Source organism: Manacus vitellinus, unplaced genomic scaffold (genome assembly GCF_001715985.3).
Source record: "Manacus vitellinus isolate BGI_N305 unplaced genomic scaffold, ASM171598v3 scaffold_36_pilon, whole genome shotgun sequence".
In the NCBI taxonomy this organism is placed as follows: domain Eukaryota; kingdom Metazoa; phylum Chordata; class Aves; order Passeriformes; family Pipridae; genus Manacus; species Manacus vitellinus.
The window spans coordinates 4,007,137-4,034,738 of record NW_021940508.1 but is presented as its reverse complement, the minus strand read 5'-3'; the positions used below and the strand labels follow the sequence as shown (position 1 = coordinate 4,034,738).

General features: G+C 37.2%; 1 protein-coding gene across 1 annotated transcript in view; it reads left to right on the top strand.

The window, feature by feature from the left end:
- SLC1A3 (solute carrier family 1 member 3) overlaps positions 1-27,602 on the top strand; it is a 65,592-nt gene that overhangs the window by 25,090 nt on the left and 12,900 nt on the right. Inside the window, exons 4-5 of the mRNA XM_018077322.2 lie at positions 20,632-20,836; positions 22,258-22,300. Coding sequence (XP_017932811.1) covers positions 20,632-20,836; positions 22,258-22,300 — 248 coding nt within the window. The remainder of the gene's footprint in view (positions 1-20,631; positions 20,837-22,257; positions 22,301-27,602) is intronic.

Below are 27,602 nucleotides of genomic sequence, written 5' to 3'. Positions count from 1 at the left end.
AGTACCTTTGCTTAACAAAAATATGTATTTCTGAAATGTCTTTCACAAAAACAATTCATAACCAGTCTTTATAAAAGCGTAATTTGTGACAAATCTTAAAGCTAGAGAAATTTTATAGGGCTTATTTGCAAATATTTTGCTCAATTATAGTTCGGTTTAATAGAGAGGTTGCTTCTCCTCTCCCAAAATTTTGAAAGCTTGGAATAGTTATACAGGGACCACCGCTTTTAAATGCAAGTGAACTGGGATTAAAATTCTGTACAGTTCTTTCAAATATCATTGTCTGGTAAAACATAACAAGCGATAAAAACCCAATTCAAGACCTGAGACTAATTTTTGCTGCACATTGCAGCAACAGTAAGAGAACAGTTTATTTACTAACATAAGTCAAGATGGGTAAGGAGAAAGGGAACGTAGAAACAGTGAAATTGAGGTCCACTGGCTCACCAAAGATAATACAGCAGGTCAGCAATTACAGAATCAAGCAAAGATCCCAATATGAGTACAACTCACTGTGCATGAGACAATAACACTTGTCCAAACTGTTAATGGGAGGAACACTAGTGTGGTACAAACGAATCTTAATCACAAACCAGGATTTTGTGTGCAAGATCCTGTACAAACACAAAGACTGTGAATCTACTTCCACAAAGGAATGCTGTATGGAAAAACAGTTCAAAAGAACAAGTACAGAAGGTATACATCAAAGAAGAGAAACATCTTAGTATGTAGTTTGTATATATCTTTGTTTATATTTGCTCCCCTAATTCAAATAATGACATAACTGTTGTTAATGGATTCTGGAAGATAGAGAAACTTCCCTGCCTCTGATGTAGCATTTAATAACAGACTACAACACTGACTATTGCAGGAGGCACAAATTACTTTCTTTTGGACAGATTCAGAGACACAAGGTTTTGCCCCCACACTTTGAAAATGTTCATAGTATTTATCACTACAAAAAAACTATAAGAAAGTGTTGACAAAGAGCAGAAGGCTGGAATTTCCATGTGTGGATGCTACTTAACTAACTTCAGATATACATATGATGCTTTTGATTTCAGCTATCGGAGAACTGCAATGAAAGGTGATGATAAAAACAAGTAGTAAGGAGCATGGTCTATCCCCCCCTTGAGATAAAAAAAAGGTATACAAAGTGACTCAAGTAATAAAACAAAGCACACACAGAGTTGACAGGTAACAGCCAAGCGTAGTTGCAGTTGCTTGAAATTACTACAGTGAAAAAAAGGTAATATTCAAAGAAACAACTGAACTTGACACAGTCTCCAAGCCACTCCCTTACATAAGTCAAGAAAATTGCAGCATCTGGATATGAACAGATTCAACTGCAGAAAAGCCAGATTTTGCCCAAAGCAACTTGCGGATGTAAAATGTGGAAAATCAATGCTGTTACATGTTGTATAACCTTAGGCAAATGATGTTTTCCATTTGCATCTCTTCTTTTTCTTTCGAGACATAGGGCTGGTGGAGTTTTTTACTAGCTACTGGGGCAGAAAAGAAGATGGAGATATGTAGATTAAGTTGCCATAGCTCAGCAGATGCAAAGTATTTTGGTAGCTGTTTTAGTGGTAATGCTGCAGAGATTGCAATAGGCTTCAAGTAGCTGCATCAAGATGGTATATAGGGCCATCACTGAGAGCTGCTGTAGAAACTAAGTTACCTCATGACTGCTTGCAGCTAACTGTGATGCTATCACCAATAATCAAATATGCATAAGCAAAACGTATTTTTTTCACTGATTACAACTCTTTACCAGGAATGTGTTAGCCAGGAAGCTAAAAAATGTTCTCCTGAAGTTAGGATGTGGTGTGATAGACCCAAACTAGGTTGCATGAGGGGGAACTGTGATACAATGGCACAGCCTCCCACATCCAGATAGCAGCTGTACATGGCCTTCTGTAAAGACATAATTCTAGAACATAGTTTGATGTTATTAAATTTAAGAAATTATGTTTTATATCTGCCTTTCCAACACTGGAATGAGGCAGTAAATGGCCCATCAAGTGTAACTGGATACAAATGTTATTAAATCATATCAAAACACCTATCCCCCAGTAAAGTATCAGCATTTTTCATTTGACAGTTGTCATGTCCTTTCCTAACACGTTAAATTAATAGCAGCAAACATAAAGGGTCAGAATTTTGAATTTGCTCATCCTAACTCCTTGAAGTAGTTCCAATGCTCTCCTATCTGCTTGCTGACAATTGTATTGTGGAAAAAAATGTGTCACCCACTACGAGGTCCCAGGTGCTGTCTCATATCACCCACAATATTTGTGGTAGTTTCAACAGATGGAAAGTCTCTTATTCAGGCAAAACAGACCTGTGGAGCCAGAATTATCATTCTCCCAGGGGCCCAGCAGTAATTCCCTTTAATTCATTGTGACAGAACAGACCTGTGCCTGTGAAACATCTTGGGTACTCACAGTTAAGCTGAAAGGTAAAAGCATTAACAAAAGTCAGTCTTTACACTTCAGTGTTTCAGTTTAAAAAAGTACAGAATTCCTGATTCAGTTCATATAGTTCATACATGAAAACTGGGAAGCAGTTAGGCAGTGTTTCGTCAGTTTAGTTGGCCACCAGAGCAATGAATCCATTTTCCAAATTCTAAAAATTGGGAAATGTTCTGATTTTCCCAAAATTCCCTGATTTTTGCAAGTCCTAGAGAAATTATTTTAGAAGCCAGAATAATCAATGCCCACCAAATCAACAAAAAGTTTGACACTGATCTCAGTTGACTCTGGTTATATGGAAAAGAAGAGAATTGGCAGATCCTCTCTGAGTGAAGCGCTTTTCGGATTGTCAGTGCATTTGAGCTGCCTGTGTGTTTGTATGGGAATCTTTCTGCAGAGGAATCCTGTTGGTATCTCCTGTAGTAGTAAGCCTTCTATGAGTAACCAATCCATGGACATCCTAGGAGTGTGTTACTTTTTCATTTATGCCTTTCTTCTAATGCATAAAAGGTTATTTAAAAAGTAACGTACCTCCTTTTTAAGGCAACTCTTTCCTCTTTCTCCCACACCCACATTTATAACCATGTCAGCATTGTAAAAGCTGAATTGCGTGGCAGCATGAATTTAATGCACTTGTGCATTTCATGCACACACCAGTTCATGCATTCATATAGGTATTTACATATGCAACTTACATAACTGGATGACAGTGCTGTTTAATTTGAACATCCACATACTTTTTTCCACAAAGTAAAGAAAAACTTGTGCTTTGATTTGTGTGTGTCCAAAACCAAGACTGGCATGCAAGTTACTAAGTGTATAAAGATTCAGTTCATCATGTAAATGGAATATTGTAGAGTTAGAGAAACAACTGAAGAAACACCACAAATGTTGATCCATGTTAAGAAACAATTTCATCTCAAACGAGCATCTTTATGGAAGATTCAGGCTTATAGCAGCTAAAAATATACAACCATGAAACTACACAACTTACTACTTTAAAGACCTTTTCATCATTTGTATTTATGTATAACAACAAAAATCTATCAAGTCTGGCACATAGTCTTTATTAGTCATTATTTAGATAGGCACTCAAAGATGGAGAAATTAGAACCTTCTTATACTGTTCCCTTCCACAGTCTTTGAGGGAATGTGGGCAAGATAAGTTTCATAATGATGTCATATAATTCTGAAATATTTTGGACAAAGATTTTAAAAGTTAAAAAACTGAGTTTAAATAGCAAGTAGCTACATTCAAAATAAATCAGTAAGGAAAAAAAAAAGTAGCTTAGAAAGTATTCAGCACCTAGAAACACTGACTTTCTTGTCAAAATACAGAACAAACTGTGTGCAGATTCAGAGTGTGTTGGCCATCAGACTATGATTTCCTGAACAAATTTTTGCACAGAAGTTGATCCAGTAGGAAATAAACCATACCCAGCTGGAAATCAGAAAGCTTTGTGCAAGGCATGGATTTTAGAAAATCATAATGAAATGTCATACATATCTGTACAACAAATACACCCTTGCGTGGAATCCCTTCCTCAAAAAGTGCTATACCTCTTAATCTGTGCAAATACTAAAAGCAAGAAGCTACAGAAAGGTTCATAAAATTAATTTATAACTCATTTCTGACACAATTTTTGCAATAGGCAATACACAGAAATCTATCTGACAGAATAACTAAATAAACCCATATCTGACTAAAAATTAGAATGCAGTAGCAGCAGAGATTAAATTCCTGCATAAAATCTGTACAAAATAAAATTTGAATATACCACAAAAAAAAAAAGAAAACCTAAGGAGGATATAGAGCATACAAAAGCAGAAAGTATGCAGCACTGCAGTTTTTGAAGTCTAAGTCTCTACAGGCAGCAATGCACAAACACCAAGAGTGTTCAAGAACAAAATCTGCAATAATTAAAGACAGCAAAACTAAAAAACTCCTCTAAAATAATTCAGTTTTGCTAGTAGCCCTTAATTAAAGGCTGATTGAAATTCCATTGCAAAATATAGTTTTTGTTAGTGGACCATTACTTTTTAGTTGTTTCACAAAGTATTGAATAACAGGTTGTTATGCTTTTATTCAGTTTGCATTCAGTATGGGATTCCAGCTGAATTAATAATAGGGAGCAATCTCCCATCCACAAAGACTTGGTTTTGATTTTATGTTTTAGTTCAAATGCATAACACCAAGAATTTGCTTCCTGACAGGCAAGTCACAGTCAAAAAAAAAAGCAAAAGCTATTTGGAAGAACATGTAGGAGTACATCTTGCCTGAGCACTGATGGACCACTGTAAAACCACACTGCCTCTTTCTTAACATTTCTATTTTAGTCAAGGACAGAAGGACTAAAAATATCTTAGAGAAAGCTCAAAACACTTTTTGAGTTTAATACAAACAAATATGAGTTGTTTACAGAAAAACAGCAAACCTGAAAATTAAAAACTCAAAAGTATTACAAAGTGTAAATTCAGCTGCATTAGACTGTAAATAGAAAATACTTGATTTCGTATTTTGTACAGTAAAATGTTCAAAATGCAAAACCAAGCCTCAGCATTTTGGGAATTAGGACACTGAGAGCAAGTATTTTGTTCAGGATATTGGAGACTGAAACTCCAATGTGATGTTTTCAATAATGAATGAGTCTGTGGTAACGTGACGGGTGAACTAGAATGGTGCCAAGTGCAAAGTAATACACCTGAGAAAGGGGAACGTGCTACACCTGTACCACACTTAATCACAAGTTCTCAAATGGGCATTAGAGCACAGGCAAGAGTTCTCAGACTCAGTGAACAGTACAGAGAGGGTGACAGGGCTTACTAGTGGAATGGAGTTCTAGTGAAATGCAAGGAGGGATTAAACGGACTGCACCCTCTTGGTTTGAAAAAAAACCACAACGTTTGTAGAGGCTTAGGTGAAGTAACTGTTTATTATTGTATCTCCTGACGATTTTTCCTAATAAAGGAAATACAGGGTATCCAATGAAATAACTAGGAAGTACATTTATGATAAAGAAAAGGAAGCACTATTTCACACAGCACACAATTAAATTGTGTTGTACAGCACCACAAACCAGAAGTTAATAATTTCAAAATGAAATAAATTTCACAGATACAGTCATTATTCACTATTAAATTCTGGTGACGAGCAATTTAGGATGACTCTGGTCGCCAGTGCTCCCTAGATGTAGGGAGGGCAAGCAAAGGCAATTAACTCTTTCTGTTTCTCATAGTCTTTCAGTAAGAATCTGTTATCATGTAAAGGTGAAGACAAAGAAATGGGTTGGCTGACCACTGAACTAACTAATTTCCCATAGGTTTATGTTGGTTTTGTACTCCATGGAATTTCATATCAGATTGAAGGAGTCTCTGTTTTCTCTTGTTAAGATTTCACCTACCATTTGCTTGTAGACAATGACCACTGTCTACAGTTTCAGCTTTCCAACACACATGGGTCTTCAAGAACCAGTTCAAAATGAAGGGAAAACTGTTCCAGGATCTAAAAATCATCTCACCTTCAACAGATGTAAACTCATTCCATTGGCATGAAATTAGACTTAAAAATAAAGGAGCTAAGGCCAGCCATATGTCAAGAAAGAGGGAAAGAAGTGTGCACAACTATATAAGAGGCTCTTAAATATCCCACTTTGGAAGGTTGACAGATAACAACAGTGCCCTTAGGCCATTATCAAAATATGACAAAAACAAGCCTGAATACTTGTGAACACATAGCATAGTTAGGTACACAAAGGTTTCATTCAGGCTTTGTATGCTTTCTCTTTTCTGCTCTTTTCTGCTCTTTTCACCTCTTTAGCTCTAGCCTGAATGTTGTGATCCACAACCTCTTTTCCTACATGAGAATATAGCACAACCCCATTGTATTTGCTTCCTTGTCAGTTTGTTTTTGCAATAGCTGTCTGTGAACACTGGAAGAATCTAATGAAAAAAATTCTTGAGGCTGGATTTTGGGAACATATGGAACAATACAGGGAATACTTGCACACCAGCAGAACTAAGACATCGTCATTTCATCAATGCTGTAAAATGTGACAAGATCCAAAGTACTTTCTGAATGACTGCATTAGCTAAGCAGATCATTGTAGAGGGACTGATTGCAAATCAAATTACATGCAGAAGGCTTTCTTCTTTCAGAAACAGGGGTCTTCAATGCCATCATTAGGTGCTCTAGTCTTGCTTTCACTCTGATTTTTTTTCCATTTTTTGCTAATGGACAGCTGTTGACCTGTAACATATTATTTCCATTTAATTCTCAAAGCTAATTGCTGGATCTCCTACGTACTGCCCTTCAGACCGGTATTTGGATTATAAACTTATATAAGGCATATCCATCATTGTCATTATTACTGACGCAGAGGTTCTGAAACCCAGCCTCTTGATAGCATTGCTGGAAATCCCACCTGAGTTCTGAGCAGTGGGGAAGGAGGAGAGCCACTGTGCACCACCACAAGACCTACAAGACTCAAACCTTGGGTCTGGGTTCCAGTAAGATGTTGGATAGTCTGGAAAAGCAGGAAAGCTGGCCAGCTAATTGTTCATCCTGGTATCCAGCCACATGTCACAACTCTCTTACTGGTGATGGAGGATAAGAAGGAGAAAACAGAGACACTCAGGTCAGAAATCTCTAATAATTTGTTGAGACTACAGATATAATTAAGGGCCAGCAATATGTTGTGTTGAATGTTATAGAGTCACAAAGCAGTTCCTGCATCTGCTACAACTTCTTTCATCCAGATACCCCTGTTGGTGCACATTTTTTCTTTGCTTACAGGTTGTTTCTGAATATATTCTATATCTTCCAGTTCAGACCTTGAGCAATGAATTCAACAAAATGTAAACAATGCTGTTGTTGATGGTGTGGAGAATTTCTCAGAAGACAATTATGGCAAATATACAAGAGCTGGCCTCATTGATAGAAATTGTTTTCCATACTCCTCTTCACCGTTGGCACAGGGTAAAATGCTTTTTCCTTATTCCTTTTGTTGCAACGTTGTCTCCAGATGAGTGCCTGAGGCAGCGGTGAACACGCCAAAATGTCGCTGTAACTGAGAATCTCCTTACAGAGTTGCCAGTCTTTCTTAACTGGGTGGAGTTAAGAACTCTGAAAGTCTCTTGGTGTGTACTTTTTCAGACTCACACAGTCAGCTCTCTTTTTCTTCACACAGATGGGTCTAGGGTGCTGTTACACTGCTGAAGTTTGAAGCAGAACTCTTGTGACATAACACCAGTCCCAGAAATGACTGGAGGTTTGTAGTGATGACTTATTCTAGAAAGCATCAGTTTGGGCTAAGTCTAGGCGTGCTCTGCCACTCTTACACACTGCATCAGATGTTTTGCTTGGGCCTCCCTGATGGCCCATTTTTCCCTTTCACAAGACTTTTTTCCTTTGATTCTCTCTAGAAATTGATCTTCCCAGGTTTGGCTGAATAGATACTACAACAAAGCTAATTCTCTTTACCTGAAAGCCCATCTGTGTGTCTCTGTAAGGTACCATTTTTGATCTTGGATAAGTGTAAAGCGTGGCATTTCTCTATGAAGGAGGGACATGTCCAATCAGTACAAACACAGATTCCTCAGAGGTTTGTACACTTAGCAAATAAAAAAGCAGTTTAGTGCACCCCAGATCTTCAGTTCTTGCTACTGTGAGCACAGATATATGTAGCAAACTAGCAAGGAAAGCATCTGAGTTGGAAAGCTCCTAAATTTTCGTTCCTGGGCTCACCAGACACAGAAGTTCTGTGTATTCCTTCTGTCGATAGTATCTTTTCCTCTGCAGGAGTCTGTCAAAAACAGATGTACTAATGATGATCTACAAAGACAAGTAAAAACTACTAGGATACAAAGGGTCTTGGGAGGAAAAAAAAAAAGTACTATCAAGGAAGGAAAAGGTAAATTACTTCACAGTTTCACACAAATGAATAGCAATTCTAATTCAATTCTAGTACTGAAGAAGAAACATGAAAATAAAGAAAACTCAAACCTCAACTTCCATGCCAGCAGAAGCTTTCAGATCTTATTGTTGTTCTTAATGATCTACCATATCTTGAAGTCCAGTATCAAAGCAAACTAAATTCCTGGCCCCCTGGTTGTGAAAAAAGCTCACAAATAGATCCTGACTACATTCTGAAAACTCAAGAGCAGTTGTTTGAAAAAAGGTTGGGGTTTATGGTATTCCAGTATTTGGAGAGCATGAGTTGCAGTTTCTCATGTATCAGATCTAGTATTAATCTTTCAGCAATATTCATCTTCTGTACTTAACTGAAGAGCTTGAAGGGCTCTAAGTGTGTGACAAGTTTTGAAAAGTTTTTTGGACTTTAACGCAAACATTTATTTAGATGCTTCAGTTCATCACATTCTCAGAATCAGACTTTGTTATAATTATATACTTAAACAGGATTAATGTTTTATTCGGATAATTGCATCTTTTCCTCCACAGACAATAGCTCCTTATTGGTAGTTGATTAGAAAAAGTTCAGCATAGTACTAGAAGTACATTATTTGCACCACAGTTAACATAATGATGCTGATTCTTTCCTCCATAAACAGCTCTCTTATTTTCTCTTTACTTACATGCAAAGCTAAATACTTAGTTTATTCTGATATTTCACCGCCCACTTCTAACTTATTTCTGAATACTTAGATAATATCAGACCTTCTCCAGTGAATATAGTTTCTTTTCAGAGCTAGAGAGAAAGTAGGATTTGGTCAAGAGTTCACCTAATGAATGGCTATTTCATTAGTGAATACATTCTTGCACTGAAAATCAGCTTTGTGCAGTATTTACAATTTCAGTAGGTCTTAACTCCCCGAACTCTGAAAACAGAGTTAGAGAACATGTGCTTACTAAGCCTGGCTAACATCTGTCTCCTGGCTAATGAACCTGTGCAAAGGACCCACATCCATTAAGAAAATAAATCTTTCAAATTCAAGATAGGATGATTAATAGTTTGTTAAAAAGTAAATATGCTACTTTTCTGTTCTGCAGAACATCACAGTCCAGTAATAACAGTGACCTAAAAGCCCCCTCTTCTCTTACATCCATTTAGTTTAAAATCAGCTGGTATTTTTTTTGGTACCTGAGACCTCTCATAGAAATTCATATTCTGAATCCTGCTTGCAAGCAGATGATGCCCAGATGGCAACAGTGTAGCATTTGAATTGTGGAAGCCAGAACTCCTATTTCAACTGTACTTAGCACTGTAACATCCTGAAAAAGAGCTTAATAATATTATTAAAAAGCACTGATTGCTACTGTCAGGCATTCCAGAGAAAATCTTAACTTCTTTCCACTGCCTCCTACAAGTCTGTAAGGTGAAGAAATACAAAGAAAAAAATGTGCGGCTTTGATGTTGCAAGGCTGACCCGAAGTTCAAGAGGTCACTGAAACAAAAGAGAGAAAAGAAGGAAAACAAAAGCCTGTTCACATGAAACTCCAGTTCCACACTTTCTTAATGAGTTCTCAGAAGAACCTTAACATCATTACTGAATTGTGAAAAAAACCCACCAAATTATAACGACAGTTTAAACCATAATAGACTAATTGCAGCTAAAGTAATGACTCCTTAGTATTCATATGGCATATTACCAGAGGACCTTAAATTCACAAATAGAAAGTATTTTTCCCCCTAAACTTCATTCGATTGTTACCCATTAAGTTCTTGGGGGATTAAGGGTGTAATTAAGTTCCGATTTACTGCTATAAAAAAAGAAGGAAAAATGCTATCATGTTATTAATTTATTATCAAGATATTAACTTATGATTGTAAGTGCTGTTTTGTAAATCCTACTAGTTCATAAATTTATAAATGCTTACACATTTTTTTTTTCAAATTATGTCTTCATTGGATCCCATACTCTTTAAACAGACTTGACTGTATGAGATAAATGAAGACTCAGATTGTTTCTAGATTCTTTATCAATACAAGACTCATTTTTGCTGCCACATAAAGCTTTATGTGCAGAATTTCTCTTATCAAATCCAAGTTCGTGTGATTCTTTAAAAATGAGAATCCAAAAGTACTCTATATTGTCAAACTAGTTACTGTTCTGCAGTTTTTAGTACAAATAATGACTTAGAGACATGAAAGAGCTCTGTGCATTTCCTTTTGACATGAATAGATATAATGTAGTGATATATCTTATTTGTGCCTGAACTGTCAGAGGGACTGAGACTCCACTATATTAGTGCACAAAAGTCAGTACAGTCTTGGGCATAATGTCTTTCAGGATAAACCTCCCCAATCTGAGAAGATGTTATATCAACACTGCTGACTTCACTCTGTTGTGGTGAATAACTGAGCTAATTTTATATCACTATGGGGAGCACGATAGCAACAGCACCGTGGAGCTCCATTCAAAGTGATTTATGTTGCTTCATGTGAATGCAGATAGCACCTCAACTTGGTGGAAGCTAGAATTATACTTGAAGTGTGAGAGAACAGAAGTCACCGAACAGTGTGTGAGTCCATCAAGAACATCCCATGGAGGCACACACACTGTTGCAAAACACTACCAACTGAAAAAACACATCGCACATAGGAATGTAATAAACTAAAAGGATTACAAGAACATGTAAACACACGTGTGCAACACAGATAAAAAGGAAAGCACTAGATCCATGAGCAACTCAGATAAATTCTCTGAAAGATCAATGGATAAAACAGCAACAGATGAATGAACTACTAGCTTGAAACAAAATGAACACTGAGCACTTCTAAGATGGACACATGCACAAAGCAGTGTTGTCTCAAGACAACACTGTTGTGACAAGATTTCTGAAAAAAAACACCCAAAACCAACAAACTAGGGTTCTAGTTATTAGTGTAACTTCAGATTACTCAAAAAAATCAAGTCCCGTTGAACATATCTGAAGGCAATATGACATCATTCTTTTCTAGATTACCTTAATATTCCTGAATTAGCAAAGAAGAATGATCTCAAGGTTTTAAAAATTGTGCTAGAATTAAAATTCCAAACAGAAGTCCAAAGGCCAGGTTGTTATCAGATACATTAGTCACACTCAACCATTAGTTCAAATCTTGTGTTGAATCACATCCAGCTGGGCAAAGCTTCTTTCCAAATGGTGGCTGCTGCATGAACTCTATAAAATTAACTTAACTACCATCAGATCCTAGTGGACAAACATCCAAATAAGACACTATCACCGCAATAAAGTCTATTATGGGAAGTTGTAGTGAAGAAGCCAAGAAACAGGCTTGCCAATAATAGTGAATCACATTTTGGTGAGAAAGTGATTCTTCCAGCATAGAGCTGTGACAAGTTACCAACCAGTACAGTCCCGTATCCCAAATCCCATATTTTTTTTTTTTACACACTCATAGATATCTTTTTCTGTCTTTTTTTAGAGGGGAAACCTTAATTTTCCATTATTTAAATCTTGCACCTCTCTGACAAGAATTGTATCTATTTTTCTAGAAATTCAGTAGAAGTGTCTCTTCAGGCATGTGTTACATACCCAAGATAAAAAGCAAATTATGTTTTACATTAGACTGCATTACTGCTACTGTTCCCTTATGAATACCTCCAATCTCACATCTGTATTCTCAAGGATGTAACATTATTTTTTCAGTAGCAACTAAAGAGTACCTAAGGAGTGATTTGGCACAGTAAATAGCTTACATGTTTGTCACATGGTGTAGAGCCAGTAAGATAACAGAAGCACTGTACATTTGTGGAATGTTGTTTAATAAGTGCTGCACATACAAAAACAAGCCTGTGAAAAACTCCAGACACAGTTTGCCAAAACTTAGACCAGCATTTTAGCAGATTAAAAGCTTCCACATGTATTTTAAGAAATTTTTAATGGAGCACTGAGTAATGTCCTTAGCACCATCCAGAAGGCAAAGGTATCTTTAGCCCTTGTATATTGCTAGGATGCAGTACATTTCATGTTTAAAGTAGATATTTTTGGCAATATGTTCAGAATAAGTAAAAATTAATATTTTCATCTTCAGGGAATAGGATCGAAGTCTTATAACTACTAGCATATTTATTTCAGTCTTGTAATATATCCTTTAGTATTTAAACTAATTTGATGTGCTTTGGCTTATCAGCTACCAAATTTTTTTCCTAATTAAACTGAAATAATTTACCATGTTACATTATGCTTTTTCATAAGCAAAAGTACTTATTTTTTTCACTCCTTATACAGAAACTAATCAGCTTTATGCCCAATAGAAGAATCCCATTTCCAGGAAAGCTTAGTCAAAGTGTCTGGACATAAAAGGATGTCTTTTTAGAATTGCCCTATGCAGGTAGCAGCAGTGTTTTGTTACCAAAAAAAATTGTGAGCTGCTATTTTCTGTGTTCCTAGGTCTCTGATTCTTGGCTTGAAGACAGTCAGTTCTTTGTACTCTGTTATTACAATGAGGTAACCAAAGAAAGAGAGTCTTGGTTTGAGACTGTCAGCTGTTACTAATCATTGCTCCATGGCTTGCTGTGAATCCCTGCTTTCCTCTCCCTCCTGCTCTGCTTAGCACACATAAAGAAGATAAATTACTCCCTAGTTTCCCTTCAAAAAGCATATTGTTTGTCACATTCCAATACTGTGAGCAAAAGATGGAATAATGTGAAGAGTTAAATGAGTATCTCAACAGCCCCACAGCAGGGTCCTTCTCAGGCAGATGTGAGTTTCAGGAAATGTACTTTCCTACTGTTTCTTCAAATATACCCTGTTATATTGCAAACCTGAATAGCAAGTTAACTGTACTTCTCAGAACAGTAGAGCGTAATCATGCAGGAGTTTTCATGTAGTAACATAAACATCACTAACATTCAGTAGATGCACCATCCAGGTGTACAATATTTACTTATTTCATTTTACCAGAAAACGTTATACTTCGTTTTCTATAAATGTTTTAGCTTTGAGCTTTCGAGTCTGGGGAGGTTTATCAAATTCTTCGCTGCCCTCACTGACTCACAGCAACAGAAGAATTTTAAGGGAAGAATCATAGAATGGTTTGGTTTGGAAGGGACTTTTAGAGGTCATCTTTTCCAACCCCCTGCAGTCAGCTGGGACATCTTCAGCTAGATCAGGTTGCTCAGAGCCCCCTTCAACCTGACCTTGAATATTTCCAGGGAGGGGCAGCCTCTACCTCTCTGGCCAACATGTTCCAATGTTTCAACTCCCTCACTGTAAAAAAGTTCCTCTTCATATTCAGTCTCAGTCCACCCTCTTTTACTTTAAAACCACAACCCCTTGTCCTAAATCAGCAGACTCTACTAGAGTAAAGTCTGTCCCTATCTTTCTTACAGGCCTCCTTTAAACACTGGAAGGTGCTATAAGGTCTCTCCAGAGCCTTCTCCAGTCTGAAGAACCCCAACTCTCTTAGCTTGTCCTCACAGAGGAGGTGCTCCATCCCCTGATATCTTTGTGGCCTTGTCTGGATGTGCTGTGACAGGTCCACATCTTTCTTGTGCTGAGGACCTCAGAGCTGGATGCAGTGCTCCAGGTGGGGTGTCATGAGGGCAGAGTAGAAGGGGAAAATCATCTCTCTCAGTGTGCTCGTCATGCCTCTTTTACTCCCACTTGGCCAGCCAACTGTCAGTTTGCATCACCAGATTCTTGTCATCAGATGCTGGATGGTGTTTGCTCAGCTACCATTTGAGAATAAAGGCAGCTTAAAGATAAGCAGGAGGAATTAAAGAATGCTAACTTGCTTTAGCAGTGCTCTTAACAAAGAGCAGAGGATGGACTTAACCAATACAGCCAACTTTAAGTAATGACAGACTAATGCCAAAATGTTTGTTTTCTGCCCTAGACGCTATTTCCTTCTGCTTCCCCTGTAAAAGTTCTGGTGTTCACATGACAGAATTTTGAAATGATTGAAAATGAGAAACAGAAGAATTAACCCTACAAAACCCAAAGTTAATAGTTTTTTTGTAGCAAGGACGGGCAGGACTATTAAGCTGTGGGGGCAAGACTAGTAATTTAGGAGCCATTCTTAGCCATTTAATTGGCTCTTTGAATTGCATTACTATATCTCAGCCATGGGTTTCATTAGTCAGCTTGGCTTATTCACGGTCATGTAATTTTGGATCAAATACAACTGCTAATTTTCCTGTGAGAGATTTGACCATTGTTCTTAATGGAACCAGAAAAAAAATTAATTATCTAAATATTCCTATTCATATAAAGATAAGTTACATTGAGATTTGGGAGCAGCTTGTCTCATCAGTTCATGTAAAAAGGCATACAGAGCTGTATTTCAGACGTGAATTTTGTGTGGCTTCAGGAAGTCATTAGCTGTATTGATTTAATATTAATTAACTTCACCAACTTATATAGTCCTTTGAAAATGTTATTATCTTTTTTTCTTTGTAATTTTACTACTTTACTTCTAGTGCTGTTAAAAATAGTGGTCTAGAGTTTGGATTAAATTTGTACCTGATACTGTGAAGGGCACAGTTGTCAAAGCTTAAATTTAACTTTTGTTTTCTGGGATTGCTAAGCACCACACAGGACATGCTCAGCTACTCTGAGAATAAAACTTTAGAGCTTAATCATGCTAATTAATCTTAGGCAATACTTCCACTGTCTTTACCTAACTATTGCTTTTCCTTACAAATTTTCTGTCAGCATATTTTACCGTGACCTTGCACAGTGTTATTCATTTCCACAAATCCTCATCAACATACACAAAAGGGATTGTTCTCACGGTCTCACACTGAGAGTTTACTCATCACACAGTGCTTAGCGGGTGTAGGGGGTGGGAGTAGCCCATTTGAGACTGCTTCATTAGGAGAGTGAAAGACAACCTTAAAGAAACAAAATTAGGGCAACACTCCTGAGTCAACAGTTGCCATTATTGCTGTTCCACCATAGGAGTCCTTAACAAGCAACTGCAATTTCCTAATGAAGAGACCATAAAAAGTAAACAGGGAAATAATTAGGAATAAAAAGATGCTCTGTTCATAATGTTTTGTTTTTAAAGACTTAGTACAAAACATCTAAAGGGAATTTATATAAAAATCTATGTTGGCAAGGAAGTGCCATCAATTCATTTCTAATAAGCTGAATAAGAAAAGAATTCATCATAGAAATCCTCTCTGTTTTATTTCTGGTAGTCAATATGTATGACTAGGCAAGAATGGACACATTCAGAACTGTTCAGCATTGTATGCATTTTCATCAACGTAATGCCACAAGCTGGCAGAATTCTGACTTAGAGGTGTTCAGTCCTGTGCCCACAGATGGAACCCTTGCAGCAGTGACTCCTCAGCCAAGTGCCTACACCAGGGTTCTGAACCCACAGTCCCTTCTCTACTGAGCAGGATTGCTACTGTCCTGTGAGGAGTAAGGGGGGAATTTGGGCTTGTCCAAAGGAGAAGGAGACTGAGGGGTGACCTCATTGCTCTCTGTAGCTTCCTGAGGAATTTTAAATACAGAATATAGTTCAGGGGGAAGGTACCTACAAAGACCATCCAGTCCAACTGCCTGATCAATTCAGAGCTGATCAAAAATTAAAGTTACTAAGGGCATTGGCCTCTTAAACACTGACAGGCTGGGGTCATCAGCCACCTCTCCAGGAAGCTTGTTTTAGAGAAGGTGTGCAACCACCCTCTCTGGAAAGAAATGTTTCTAAAGATGCAGACTGGACCTCCTCTGGTGCAGTTTCAACTGTTTCTACTTGCCCTGTCACTGGATACTAGGGAGAAGAAATCAGCATTTCTCTTCTCCCTTCCCCCTGAACTATTCTGTATTTAAAATTTTCATCATTCATTGCATCAAAAGTAATTTTAAGGAAACCAAAAGTTAAAAACATTGTGGGCAAAATGTTAGATTCTGTTACAAACACAAGAATTTTAGTGCAGGAAGGCAAAAAAACACATCAGCTACTTAGTTTTTCTAAAAGTTTTTAAAGGGCAGCAAAAATATTTCAGAAACAGGGAAATATGAAAATGAAATATGAAATATGAAAAATGGTGGCTGAGCATTTCAGCTGTTTTCAATCTGAAATTGTGCACATGCATATCTTACACATATGTAAGATATCCACACCCCTTCCCTCAGTGACAGTCTTGTTTGCTCCAAGAAATAAAAAAATCATGGAAGGTACTAGGATCAATCCTAAGTAGTTACTGTTTTTCTAGGACAAGCAGAAGAAAATGAATCTTGCTACTTTCCCAGTTCTTCAGTGGGATACTATTTACTTTGGATCCTATCTAAAAACTGCTAGTTATGGGCTCTCATCTGTCAAACTATGTTAGTTAGTGATTGATGTTTTGGCCAAATATAAGCCCAAGAATGCTTTGCTGAATAGGAGTTTACACACAGAAATAGAGCCTCAGTCATACCAGCTGCTGACCAGTTACTGTTGCGGTAAATAAGCCCGTTAGATCTAATTGTGTAAATATGTATACTCCTATACTCCTTTTTTTTTTTTTTTTTTTTTTTAGAAAATAACACACTCAGAAACTCTTTAAGTACTGCAGCAGCAAAAGTAAGCATGTGAATAAACTCAAATCTCAGACTGAAATAGCTCCTGGCTTGAGGAGGTTGGACTGTTCTGCAAAAAATCAGTTGATGTAGTGCTGATCAATGGGAGAAAGTATTCTGAAGTTGCAGGACTTTTAGGGTAGGTTCTGCATTTCAGCTTTTAAAACAACTCCTTTGAATTTATTCTTGAGCAAGCCAATTCAAAGATGTTATTGGCTTAATTTTTATCTAAAGAAAACATGCTCAGTATATTTTGCCTTTGATCTTTCTGAGGAGTACAGTACCATCCCTTTGCGTTAGTGCTGTCTAGTATAATCCAAGATCAAACATAGGTGACGTGCAGCATACATCCAAAGTAAGGAAAGTTAAAAACAATAGCAGCAATACTGGATTGGTAAAACTAGTCATAATTGCTATTCATGAAGGTTCATAGAATAATTAATTCATGCTAATTTGCAGAACTGTGATCAAGTCAGGTGAGCAATCAGAACTACCAGATTAACAATTCAGAATTTTTAACATTGCCTTAACTAGATTTTTTTCTCCTTTTCCCTGCATCCTGTCTCTCTCTTTCTCCTTCTTTTAAAATTACATACTTATTTTCTCCTCGCCTTTTCTACATCCTAAAGTATTTTCATTTCTTCTCTAACGTCTTTGTTAGAGAACAAAGTAGTGCTTTGCTTTGTGCCCTGACACGCTGGAAAACTCCTTGTCATGTCTTTATTTCATCCACAGTGTTACCTCTCAAGAGCGGGAAAGAGCAGATGAAGGGAGAGGACAGGGATAAGGGTTTCCGTTTGTTTGCAGTTTTACAGACTTATGCCTGCCCCCTTCTTTCTTTTCTTCCCTTCCTTCCTCTCTGCCTACCTCCCTCCCCATCCACACTTAAAAAATCATTCCCATTCATGTTGTGTGAGTGCACACGCTGGGAGAAATTACAGGGGCTCTGCTCCAGATCACCTTGACAACTTCAAGGCATCCCTGTGCGTGGGGACCGGTGGCACAGCAAAGTTTCCCAGGCCCCCTGGGGAAGGGGAGGGGAGAGGAAGAGAGGAGGCAGAGGTGCTGGAGCCAGCAGCGTGTGGAGGAGAGGGCAGCGAGCGAGCGGGATGAAAGGGGCACATACATCTCCCGCGGGACAATGGGAGTTTTGCTGGCTGACTGTGAAAAGACACACTGAGGATACAATACTCTGTGACACATGAAAGCTTTGGGGACCCTTCCAGAGTCCTATTCAGTTCTAAGGAATCTTGTCAACATCTTAAAATGCAAAGAAAACAACCCATTTCATTTTCTTGTGTTTTAAAAACAAATTTAAAAATATTTTTTAGATAATTCTTTTTCTTTTTTTTTTCTTCTTTTTTTTTTTTTATATGCTGGAGTCTTTTGCAGTTCCCTGAGTTCCCATTAACTGCAGTGGGAGGGAAGGCTGCCCAGCAGCCCCTCAGTAAGGGCTCTCAGAGGTGGGCATTTGCTTCCTCCTCATACACCTTTTGTTCATACTTAGACCTGTTGTCCCTCTGCTTTGAATGCTCTCTGCTATACATGCCATGAGCAGTTACAGCTCAAGAGGAGAGGAATTGCTGTTCCTTATGTTCAAGCTGAGAAATAATTTCTATGATAGCAAGAGCAGGAGTGAGACTGAGCAACCTAAAATAAGAAGCCATGTAGTCACAGCCAGAGTCCACAACAGGAAACCAGGCTGGAAAGCAGCTTACAAAGACCAGAGCATGACTCTTGCTCCCTGACACATCACTTGCATGTGGTTCACCACTCAGTCCCAGAATCAGTCCAGGCAGAAAGAGGATCACAAGCTCTAATCCTTCAAGACAGCAATCTTTATTGGCAAGAAATGCCCTACACTGACCCCTAAGGATTTTTGGGGTATAGAAGACTCAACCTAGTATCAAGTGTGGAGTAAAAAAAGAAAAAAGATAAGGCTCGGTGTGCTTGTGAATCCTCTAAGACTGACAGTGCTCAGCCTCTGGTCCTTAATCAATTACCTGTCAAGGGCAGAATACTGGGAACTGACTGATTCAACATCTGTGTGTTTCCAAACATTCCTTCCAAACTGTATACGTTAACCTTCCATGCTCAGGGTGTTTGAAACGAGTTTAAAACTGGTCTGAGCTAAAATGAAAAAATACATAGGCCAATGTTGCTACTTTAGAAAAAGCAAATAAGAACACAAAAAAAGCAATTACAATATATGAAGATGAAATTGACTGGACTAGTATGCAAGCAGTATTTTTTCATTTTGCAAATTACATTTCATTTTAATTTTGACTCTTAAAAAAAATCTGTAACAAATGGTGTCTGAGGTAAATATTGTGCAATTCAGTAGCAGATCTGAAGTTCTCAAAAAATTAGTAATTTTATTTTTTGCACTGTTTAATAATATTTTCACTATTTTATATTTACATTATTTTGAGGACTCTAAAAAACACCCTGATCTTCCATCCACCAACAAGAGGGCTACAGGACTTACTTCCTGTTTGTAAAGATAAGAAAACTAGTAATTACTTGCTAGTATTTACCATTTTTGTCACAGAATTTCAAAACTGAAACATTAACTTACCATGAACATTATTATCCGGTTTTACGGATGGAAGAGCTGAGCAGAGAAATGAAGGATCAAGTGATTCAAATGTTGGATGCCCATTTTCAGTTTCTTACTCTACCAGTAACGCTTTGTTCTTCCACTGCAATGGCACACATAAACCAAGCAATTTGGGGTGTGAACCCAGTGACCTCCCTTCGCAATTCCTTTTGAGGGTACAGATCTTATTGACTCATGGTTTCTGCCAATAGGGCAGGCAAATACTAGCTGAAATGAAAGGATAAGTATGAAGCACATGATTGGTTTTATACTTTGAAGATTCAGTCAGAGCCTGGAACAGTCTTGGTCTAAGTTACATGAGTGACTAGAGTGCTTTCACTGTTACTCCAGTAACGTGTGTTTCCTCCTTTAGAAGACAGACAGTATGATATATCCGCAATTGTTTGAGAAAACATTTAGTTTTGCCAGGTCATGATTCTAGTTTTATATTTCTGTATTATTTATATTCCTGCAGTCCTCTTGATCTATTTTAAATGCTTTCTCCTGTTGAGACAGACACCCAGAGCAGAAGGTGGCCAGCTTTCACTGTATTTTATATGTTCAAAGATGGCATCTACGTATATGTATAGGTTAGGCAGTTCCATACAGTAGGAGATAATAAAGCCAAGAGATCCATTTCGGACCTCTTTTTTCATTCTGCACTTTGAAAGCTTGATTCCAACAAGAAGTATCAGAACTGCTTTGAGACAGATGGCACATCCCTCCAAATGATGTATGGGGAAGTAGCTGACTACTGGAAATTTTAAGGAGAAGGAGCAATGGGGCATTTTAAGAAGAGGAATACTAAGAAGAAGAATACTAACTGCATCTCATGGAAAGAGAAAGAGAACAGAAAGCTGTAACTCTTGTAATAAAAAATTATGTAACAACAGGCATTAGGGGTGGGATGGGAAGACAGTGGCTGTATGAGCTGCAATAGAGAGAGACAGCTTGCCATGGGTAGCTTTAAATGTACTGGTCATCAAAACTCTTCCCACAAAACAGTTTTCATCGTGCTTAATTTGTACTCTTTGCTCACGGCTGTGTCTGGTGAATCTCATTGTGCTTAAATTTACTAGGAATTGCTGCCCTGGATAGTAAAGCATCAGGGAAGATGGGAGTCCGAGCAGTAGTCTACTACATGAGCACTACGATCATTGCTGTACTGATTGGTATAATCATTGTGGTCATCATCCACCCTGGGAAAGGTACGAAAGAAAACATGCACAGAGAAGGCAAAATTGTGCAAGTGACAGCAGCAGATGCCTTTCTTGATTTAATCAGGTATGCCTATGATATTGCACATTTTCTGTACCAATAGCAATGACAGTAATATTTAGATTCACAGAGAACAAAAGTAGAGCATTTTAGATAGTGACTGCATAAAGTTGCCAAATTTCTTTCAGCTGTGTGATACCAATATCTCTGTTTTTAATATCTCCCTTTTTAACCCATGACAACTCTACAATACCACAAAATAGATTTAATTCCAAATCAAACTGTTGCAGGGGAAGAAGCTGCTTTTAATATTCAAAGAAATATTCTTTCTTTCATGCACAAAAGAAAGACTTCTGTTCTGCTATCTGCATGGGTCTTTTTTCCTCCTTCCGTAGCACAATCCCTATTACCAAATTCCTCCGCTTTTCTTTACTTCCAGCTTTCAACAGTTTTCTCACTTCACTTGAATCCCTGATTTAGTTATTAATTTTAATTTTGAATTGTAGCTGCCAATCTGGGTGCATCTAATCAACTTGTTAGATTGTATGAATGGGAAACAAGTTCCAGGAGCAGGCAAGTAACATGCTTGAAATAGAGGGGCACAGATGTAAAATCATGTTTTCTCCTTGCTCAGAGACTCTGCAATACCTCTTTTATAGACCTAATATGTCACAGGGAGGAGGGAAGCTGAGGTTTTGAACTCGGGAGCTTTTCCACAGGTAAAGCCACCAAAATTTTGTGTTCCACTAACCCATTTGGAGAAGCCAGAGACATGGAGAAAGGCCTCCAAGAGTCATGCTGCCAGGAAGGGGGACTTTAGAAAGACCCATGAAGAGGTTTGCACTCAGATTTCTCAAGATTTATTCAGTTAGGCTGCTTCTAATTGCCTCAGAAATGCACCATTCTGGAAAGTAAAGAAACAAACTCCCATCTGTAAAAAATGTATGCACACATATGTACTTATATGTGTATGTTTTATTATTATGGAATACTCAAACTTGAGAGAGATTTATTTTTTAATTGCAGCAAGACTAAACAGAATGATAAATGTCATGAAGTACTAGGCTACATGACTGCAAAAATTGAGAACTGGAAATGCATTAAATATTATTAAATTATTTATTACCATGGATTCATAAAGCATTAATAAATATGAAATTAAAAATCAGCACTGTCCCACAGAGCTTTGTACATTTAGTAATTTAGCTAATATACTGCTCCATAACCAGACCTGCTATACAGTACTGGATACAGAGATTCCAGTTGCCAGGATCTATCCAATCCTGCTGCATTTTGTCCTGATAAAGCTAACCAGGCCAATGCTATATACAAAGCTCTACCCACCGTATACAATAATTATATATTTGCCTAAGGATTCCTTCAAAAATTAGCTGGTCAATTCTTTAATTCATTTATTAGCTGCACCCTTACTTAAAATATTACTGGAGTATTATCACTTCTCATGTTATTTTGTTTCTTTTTCACAGAAATATGTTCCCTCCAAATCTGGTGGAAGCTTGCTTTAAACAGGTAAAAATGTGTTGTTATTTCCAAAGAAAACACAACAAAGTAAGAAACTGAAATGTAATAGGACTTGTTTCAGGAATATCACATACTTGTACTTAGTGCAGAAACACAACTTATGTATGCTGTCAGCTGTCAAAAAAGCCCCAAACTAAATCAACCAAATCTGTGCTTTGTTTTTAGTCATATTGAGACAATGGTACTTGCTATGAGAAGTGAAGAAAACACACCTGGCTTGACAAATCAGAAAATAAGGTTTTTTCAAAATGTCAAATTTTTAAGTCTGCAGAAGGGTTCACTAAAGTCAGTACAGAATTTGCTTTTCAAAAACAGTGTCATGTTAAACTGGGAGATACTGAGATATGCACCATCTGCACAAAGACTGGAAGACGTTCAAGAATGTCATGTGAGGAACATGCATAGATTCAAAGCAGAAAGAAACATGTTGTGGACATTAAAAACAAAAGCAAATGGGGGGGACTTCCTGTCACCTATAGTGGGAGTTCATAGGAGTGCTTTTTCTATGTTGCTTCCTAAATTCTACCATTATTCTGGCCTTAACCTTAGCTCTTCTACAAAGAAAATAGTAGTAACCAGCTACATTCTTTTTTTTTTAAGATTTAGTGAAACCTGTAATTTGTGTTTCTATGTTCTAATTGCTTCATATTGACCTCCCAGACAGCCTTGAACTGTTATTCGCCAGTTACTGCTGTAACAATAAAGAAAAGCTGAAATGTGGAGGTCAAGAAGTAAGAGGATAAAGTAGATACTTTCCAAAGTCCAGCTGAGTTACATCTTGCAGAAGAATTGAAAAGAAATTGTAGCATTATCTTTGGCTATATAAACAGAAATCAATAAAAAGCAGTGAATTCCTGCATTAAAGATTTCTAGATTAAAGATTAAAGATAAACCAGACCCAAGTCCAAAACTAATAAATGCTGTGCCTCTGTCTTCAGCCAGGATGTTGATGGCCTCAGTAGAGTGATGCAGAAGAACAGTATGGAAATACAAAAGTTTATATTTAAACTAGAAAAAAAATTCAAATAATTTAATGTAATAAAGTACAGGAATGATATGATCTTTATCTCAAAACAATGAAATAATTAGGGCATTAAGTTACAGCTCTAGCAGCAACTATTTTTCATAAATCTCTCAAGTTGGGAAGTTATTATCTATAGCTCTTGAAAGCAACCAAAGTGTCTTTCAGATTGCAGTTTCAGAAGGATTTGGGAATTGATTTAAGCAGATAACAAGCCATTAGCTTGATCTCAGTTATACTGAAGGATATAAAAAAACCAACAAAAAAAACCAACAACAAAACAAAACAAAACAAACAGAAAACCCCCAACCGACAAAAAAACCCACTGATATCCGAAACAGAGATTGTACCATCTTTTTTTCCATAGTATTGCTCATTTCCCTTTTCCTTTCTGTGTTTTGATTTGGTCTTGGTTTTCACTTAGGTTTTCTTTGCTTGGTTGGTTGGCTTTTTGGTTGTTTTTTTTTGTTGATTGTGGTTTTCTCTTTTGCCTTTTTTGTTTTGGTTTGGTTTTTTGTTCTTTTGTGGCAGAGAAAGGTAATGTATCACATTTCTTTAGACTTCTGACAAAAGTTTTTGATATGAGGAAAGTGAAATAGTTGAGTAAGGGATAAGAGTATTGTAAGAATTGTAAAATTTGTGGAGATAGCAATGGAAGTTGCTGGAAGACTGGGCATACTTCAGTTGATATTTTTGTGAATGACGTTGCCATAAGATACACACAATTAAATTTACAGATGACAAGAAAGTCCAAGCACTTTGTATTGAGATATGTGACAAATGCCACGAAAGGTGGCATTTCACTGGCACACTGCAATACTGTGGAGTCAAAGCAACAAAATGAGTCAGCTCTTGCAGACATTGGCATGTTTGATTATCTCCTTGTAGCTCTCCATCACATGTGAAATAAACATTTAGAAATTAACAGTAATTTCTACTTTGACATAGCAAGTTACCGTCAAAAAGACAAAAAAGAAAAAAAATTAATCCTCCTCTAATTCAGCTCTAGGATATATTAGGTGACAGAACACCAAGACAGAAACTAAAGCTGGAGTAATGTGACCATCTAGAATACTGAATATCTTCAGCTTTTTCATTCATAGACTAAATTAACACAATGGAGAGAGGAGTTATTGTTATATTATTTTATTGGGATTATTGAAAGAACAGAACGTATAAAGCAAAGAGGATACTGATTTAGAAACTATTCAAGTACAAAACCAAACTGGCAACAGAGCTGAGTAAGATAAAGAAAAATGTTTATGCGAAAAGAAAGAGAAATCTGTGTTACTGAATTTAGAGCAGGAATTGGTAAGGTTTTTATCTTTCATTACTTAAAGGTGAGGTCCTGGAAAAGTCTTCAATTAGGAGTCATAGGAGCACTTCAACAGTTTTACCACACAGCTTAAAAAAGTTCTTTTCATAAAGTATCCTACAGCAACAGGAAACTTGACTCAGTGACTAGCAGTTCTAAATCTATGTTCTTAATTAAAGATGTCCTGCAGATTCTGTTTACATTAAGTATATTGTATTTCTCATGTGCTTTACAGCTTAAGGAGATTTCTAAAAAGTAGTTTGAAAACCAGGAAATGTTTAGTGAAAGTTTTTACTGACATTCAGCAACAGCTACACTTACTGAAATACCAGGATTTTAAATCTGTCATACTAATACTTTTATGTATTTGAATTCAGTACCAAATCCTACATTTTTAGGTAAAATTTATTTTGTTATAGCAGATTTTTTAAACTAAAAAAGTAATTTACAAGTGAGTAAGATTGCTAGGTATCCAGATGATTTTGTACATCTGACCCCATAACTTTCTTTTCAAAAGTTTCCATCCACTTTTTCATATTTTTTTCAGAAGACTTATGAAGAAGGATGATCCATCTGGCACTAATCTGGTTCTATAACCAGATGTTGGCTGGCCCAAACACAAAACACACTGTACATATACACTCACAGTTGTCCACAGTCAAAGGTGTAATACTGATCCACAGCTTCACACACCTGGAAACCACCTCTGGAATATGCACTCAGAATTCAAATCACATCTTTTGGTAGATCAGTTGTGCACATTCTGTCTTACAACATTCTTAGGGCAGGTTTCTTTCCTGTCAGAGACTTGTACTGGAACCCACTGAAACGTGCAAAATTAAATGGAACTGTGGGGAGAGAGTAACCAAGGTAGAGAGGGCTTCTAGATGGAAAAGCTTTTATAGGATTGCTGCTTGTAGAAGAGTAGTCATTAAGGAAGACTGGGACCTTAGGATATATCTGGGAAAGATCTTCCTAAATTTTCAACTGTTCCTCATCCTTTGGATTCCCTTTCCTGGTTTTACTTTCCTAACAAGCCTGTGAGGCGAAGCTATCTCCCCTTGCTATTTCTTCTCCTTCTCCTTCTCCTTCTCCTTCTCCTTCTCCTTCTCCTTCTCCTTCTCCTTCTCCTTCTCCTTCTCCTTCTCCTTCTCCTTCTCTCCTTCTCCTTCTCCTTCTCCTTCTCCTTCTCCTTCTCCTTCTCCTTCTCCTTCTCCTTCTCCTTCTCCTTCTCCTTCTCCTTCTCCTTCTCCTTCTTTGAACATTTTCTTTCCTGAAGATTTTTCGCTTTTTCCAGTCACCAGGGATTTCACATGACTGCCATGACTTTTCAAACATGATAGAGAGTGGTTTGGCAACACCAGCCAGTTCCCTCCAGACCCTGGAATGCATGTTGTGAGATCCCATAGGCTCCCGTTCAGTTTCATCGGGTGGTTTCAAACCTTCTCTTTGCTTACACTGGGAGGAACTTTGCTCTTCCAAATTCCACCTGGAGATTCAGGTGCTTGAGAGATGTGGGAAGCCAGATGGGCAGACAGTGAAGACTGAGGCAAAGTACTCTTTGAGTAACAAAGCTTTCTCAGGCTGATTTTTAAACAGCAGCTTCATTAATCCAAACAGCACACTTCCTGATGCTGCTTATTTCCATGTGATGTGTTGTGATCTTCACTATGCACTGATCATGCAAGGATTTTGTGATTTTTATCAGTAACAGGAGAATATAGTTAGATTGACTGCAGGTAAGTATTCCACACTTACCTGAAACTAGACTACTTTGGTCAAAATTTCCTCTGTGCCTCTGCATTCACCCCCACTTTAGGGATATCTAAAAATCTTTGGATTTATCTTTCAGCTCTGGCCATTCTTTCTTCATTTCTCTTTCTTTGCTAAATTCAAAAATGCTGTCTAGCCTGGGGCTGAGCAGTGGGCAGAAGTCTGCTTATTAAGCAGATACTGTTTCTTAACTGCTTGTTCCTCCTGCTGTGCTCTGGGCTCTATTAAAAGATGAAAGAAAAACGAGTGAACTTGGGATCTAAAGAGAAACAAAGTCTAACAATTTGGAGGGAGTCATTCTATTGTGAATAGGTGGGATTTGATGCTGTCATAAGCTTGAAGAACTTTGCCTGATAACTGCATTTCTTCTGAGCTATTTCTAATTACATATTCCTTCCTGAAATTGCCTTCATCAAGGGTACTGGAAGTATTAATCACACGTTCAGAAATGAACACTAAATGATATATGCTGTCTATTCCTCGTGATAAGTTTGGCTGATGACTTGTGTCATCAGCTCTTCTGCAGAAAATTTAGAATGTTTTCACACATATCCATATGGAAAGCAAAGAAAAAAAATAATTAGGAAGACAGAGTACTACTGCCTTATTTTCATTTCTTTTAATTTTTTAGGGCTGCATTTAAGAAAACTTGTTGCTTTTAAAATCTTATTTCACTAAACATAGCATCATCGTACAGATTTAGCACAGACAGTGCTAATTGCATTATTTCAAAGTAAATTACTACAGTGATTTATGAGTTTTCAGAACAGCTACCTGTGCAATTACCTTCTCTGCAAATTAACCACCTGAATGTGCTACTGTCATGTTACAATGCTGCTTCTTCAAAAGTCCTTGATATATCCAACTCAAATGACTGTGGCTATACTGTATCACTAATGAAAACAACACAATAATCAAAATGTAAACAACTGGTTCATTAGATTATGCAATAAAAATGTATTGTCTATTTCATAATGAGCTAACTTAATTAAAATTAATTTTAAAGTTGTTTGTTAGTTGTTCATTACCACCATGTCTTACCAAAAAAAAAGTCCAGAAATGCATTATTTTTTGCAGATAAGGTTGTTCATAGAGAGGTATTCAAATTAATATGTTCAAATAATATTTATCTTGCTCTTCAGTTGTTGTAGATACATTAAATTAAGAAAATATCATGAGTA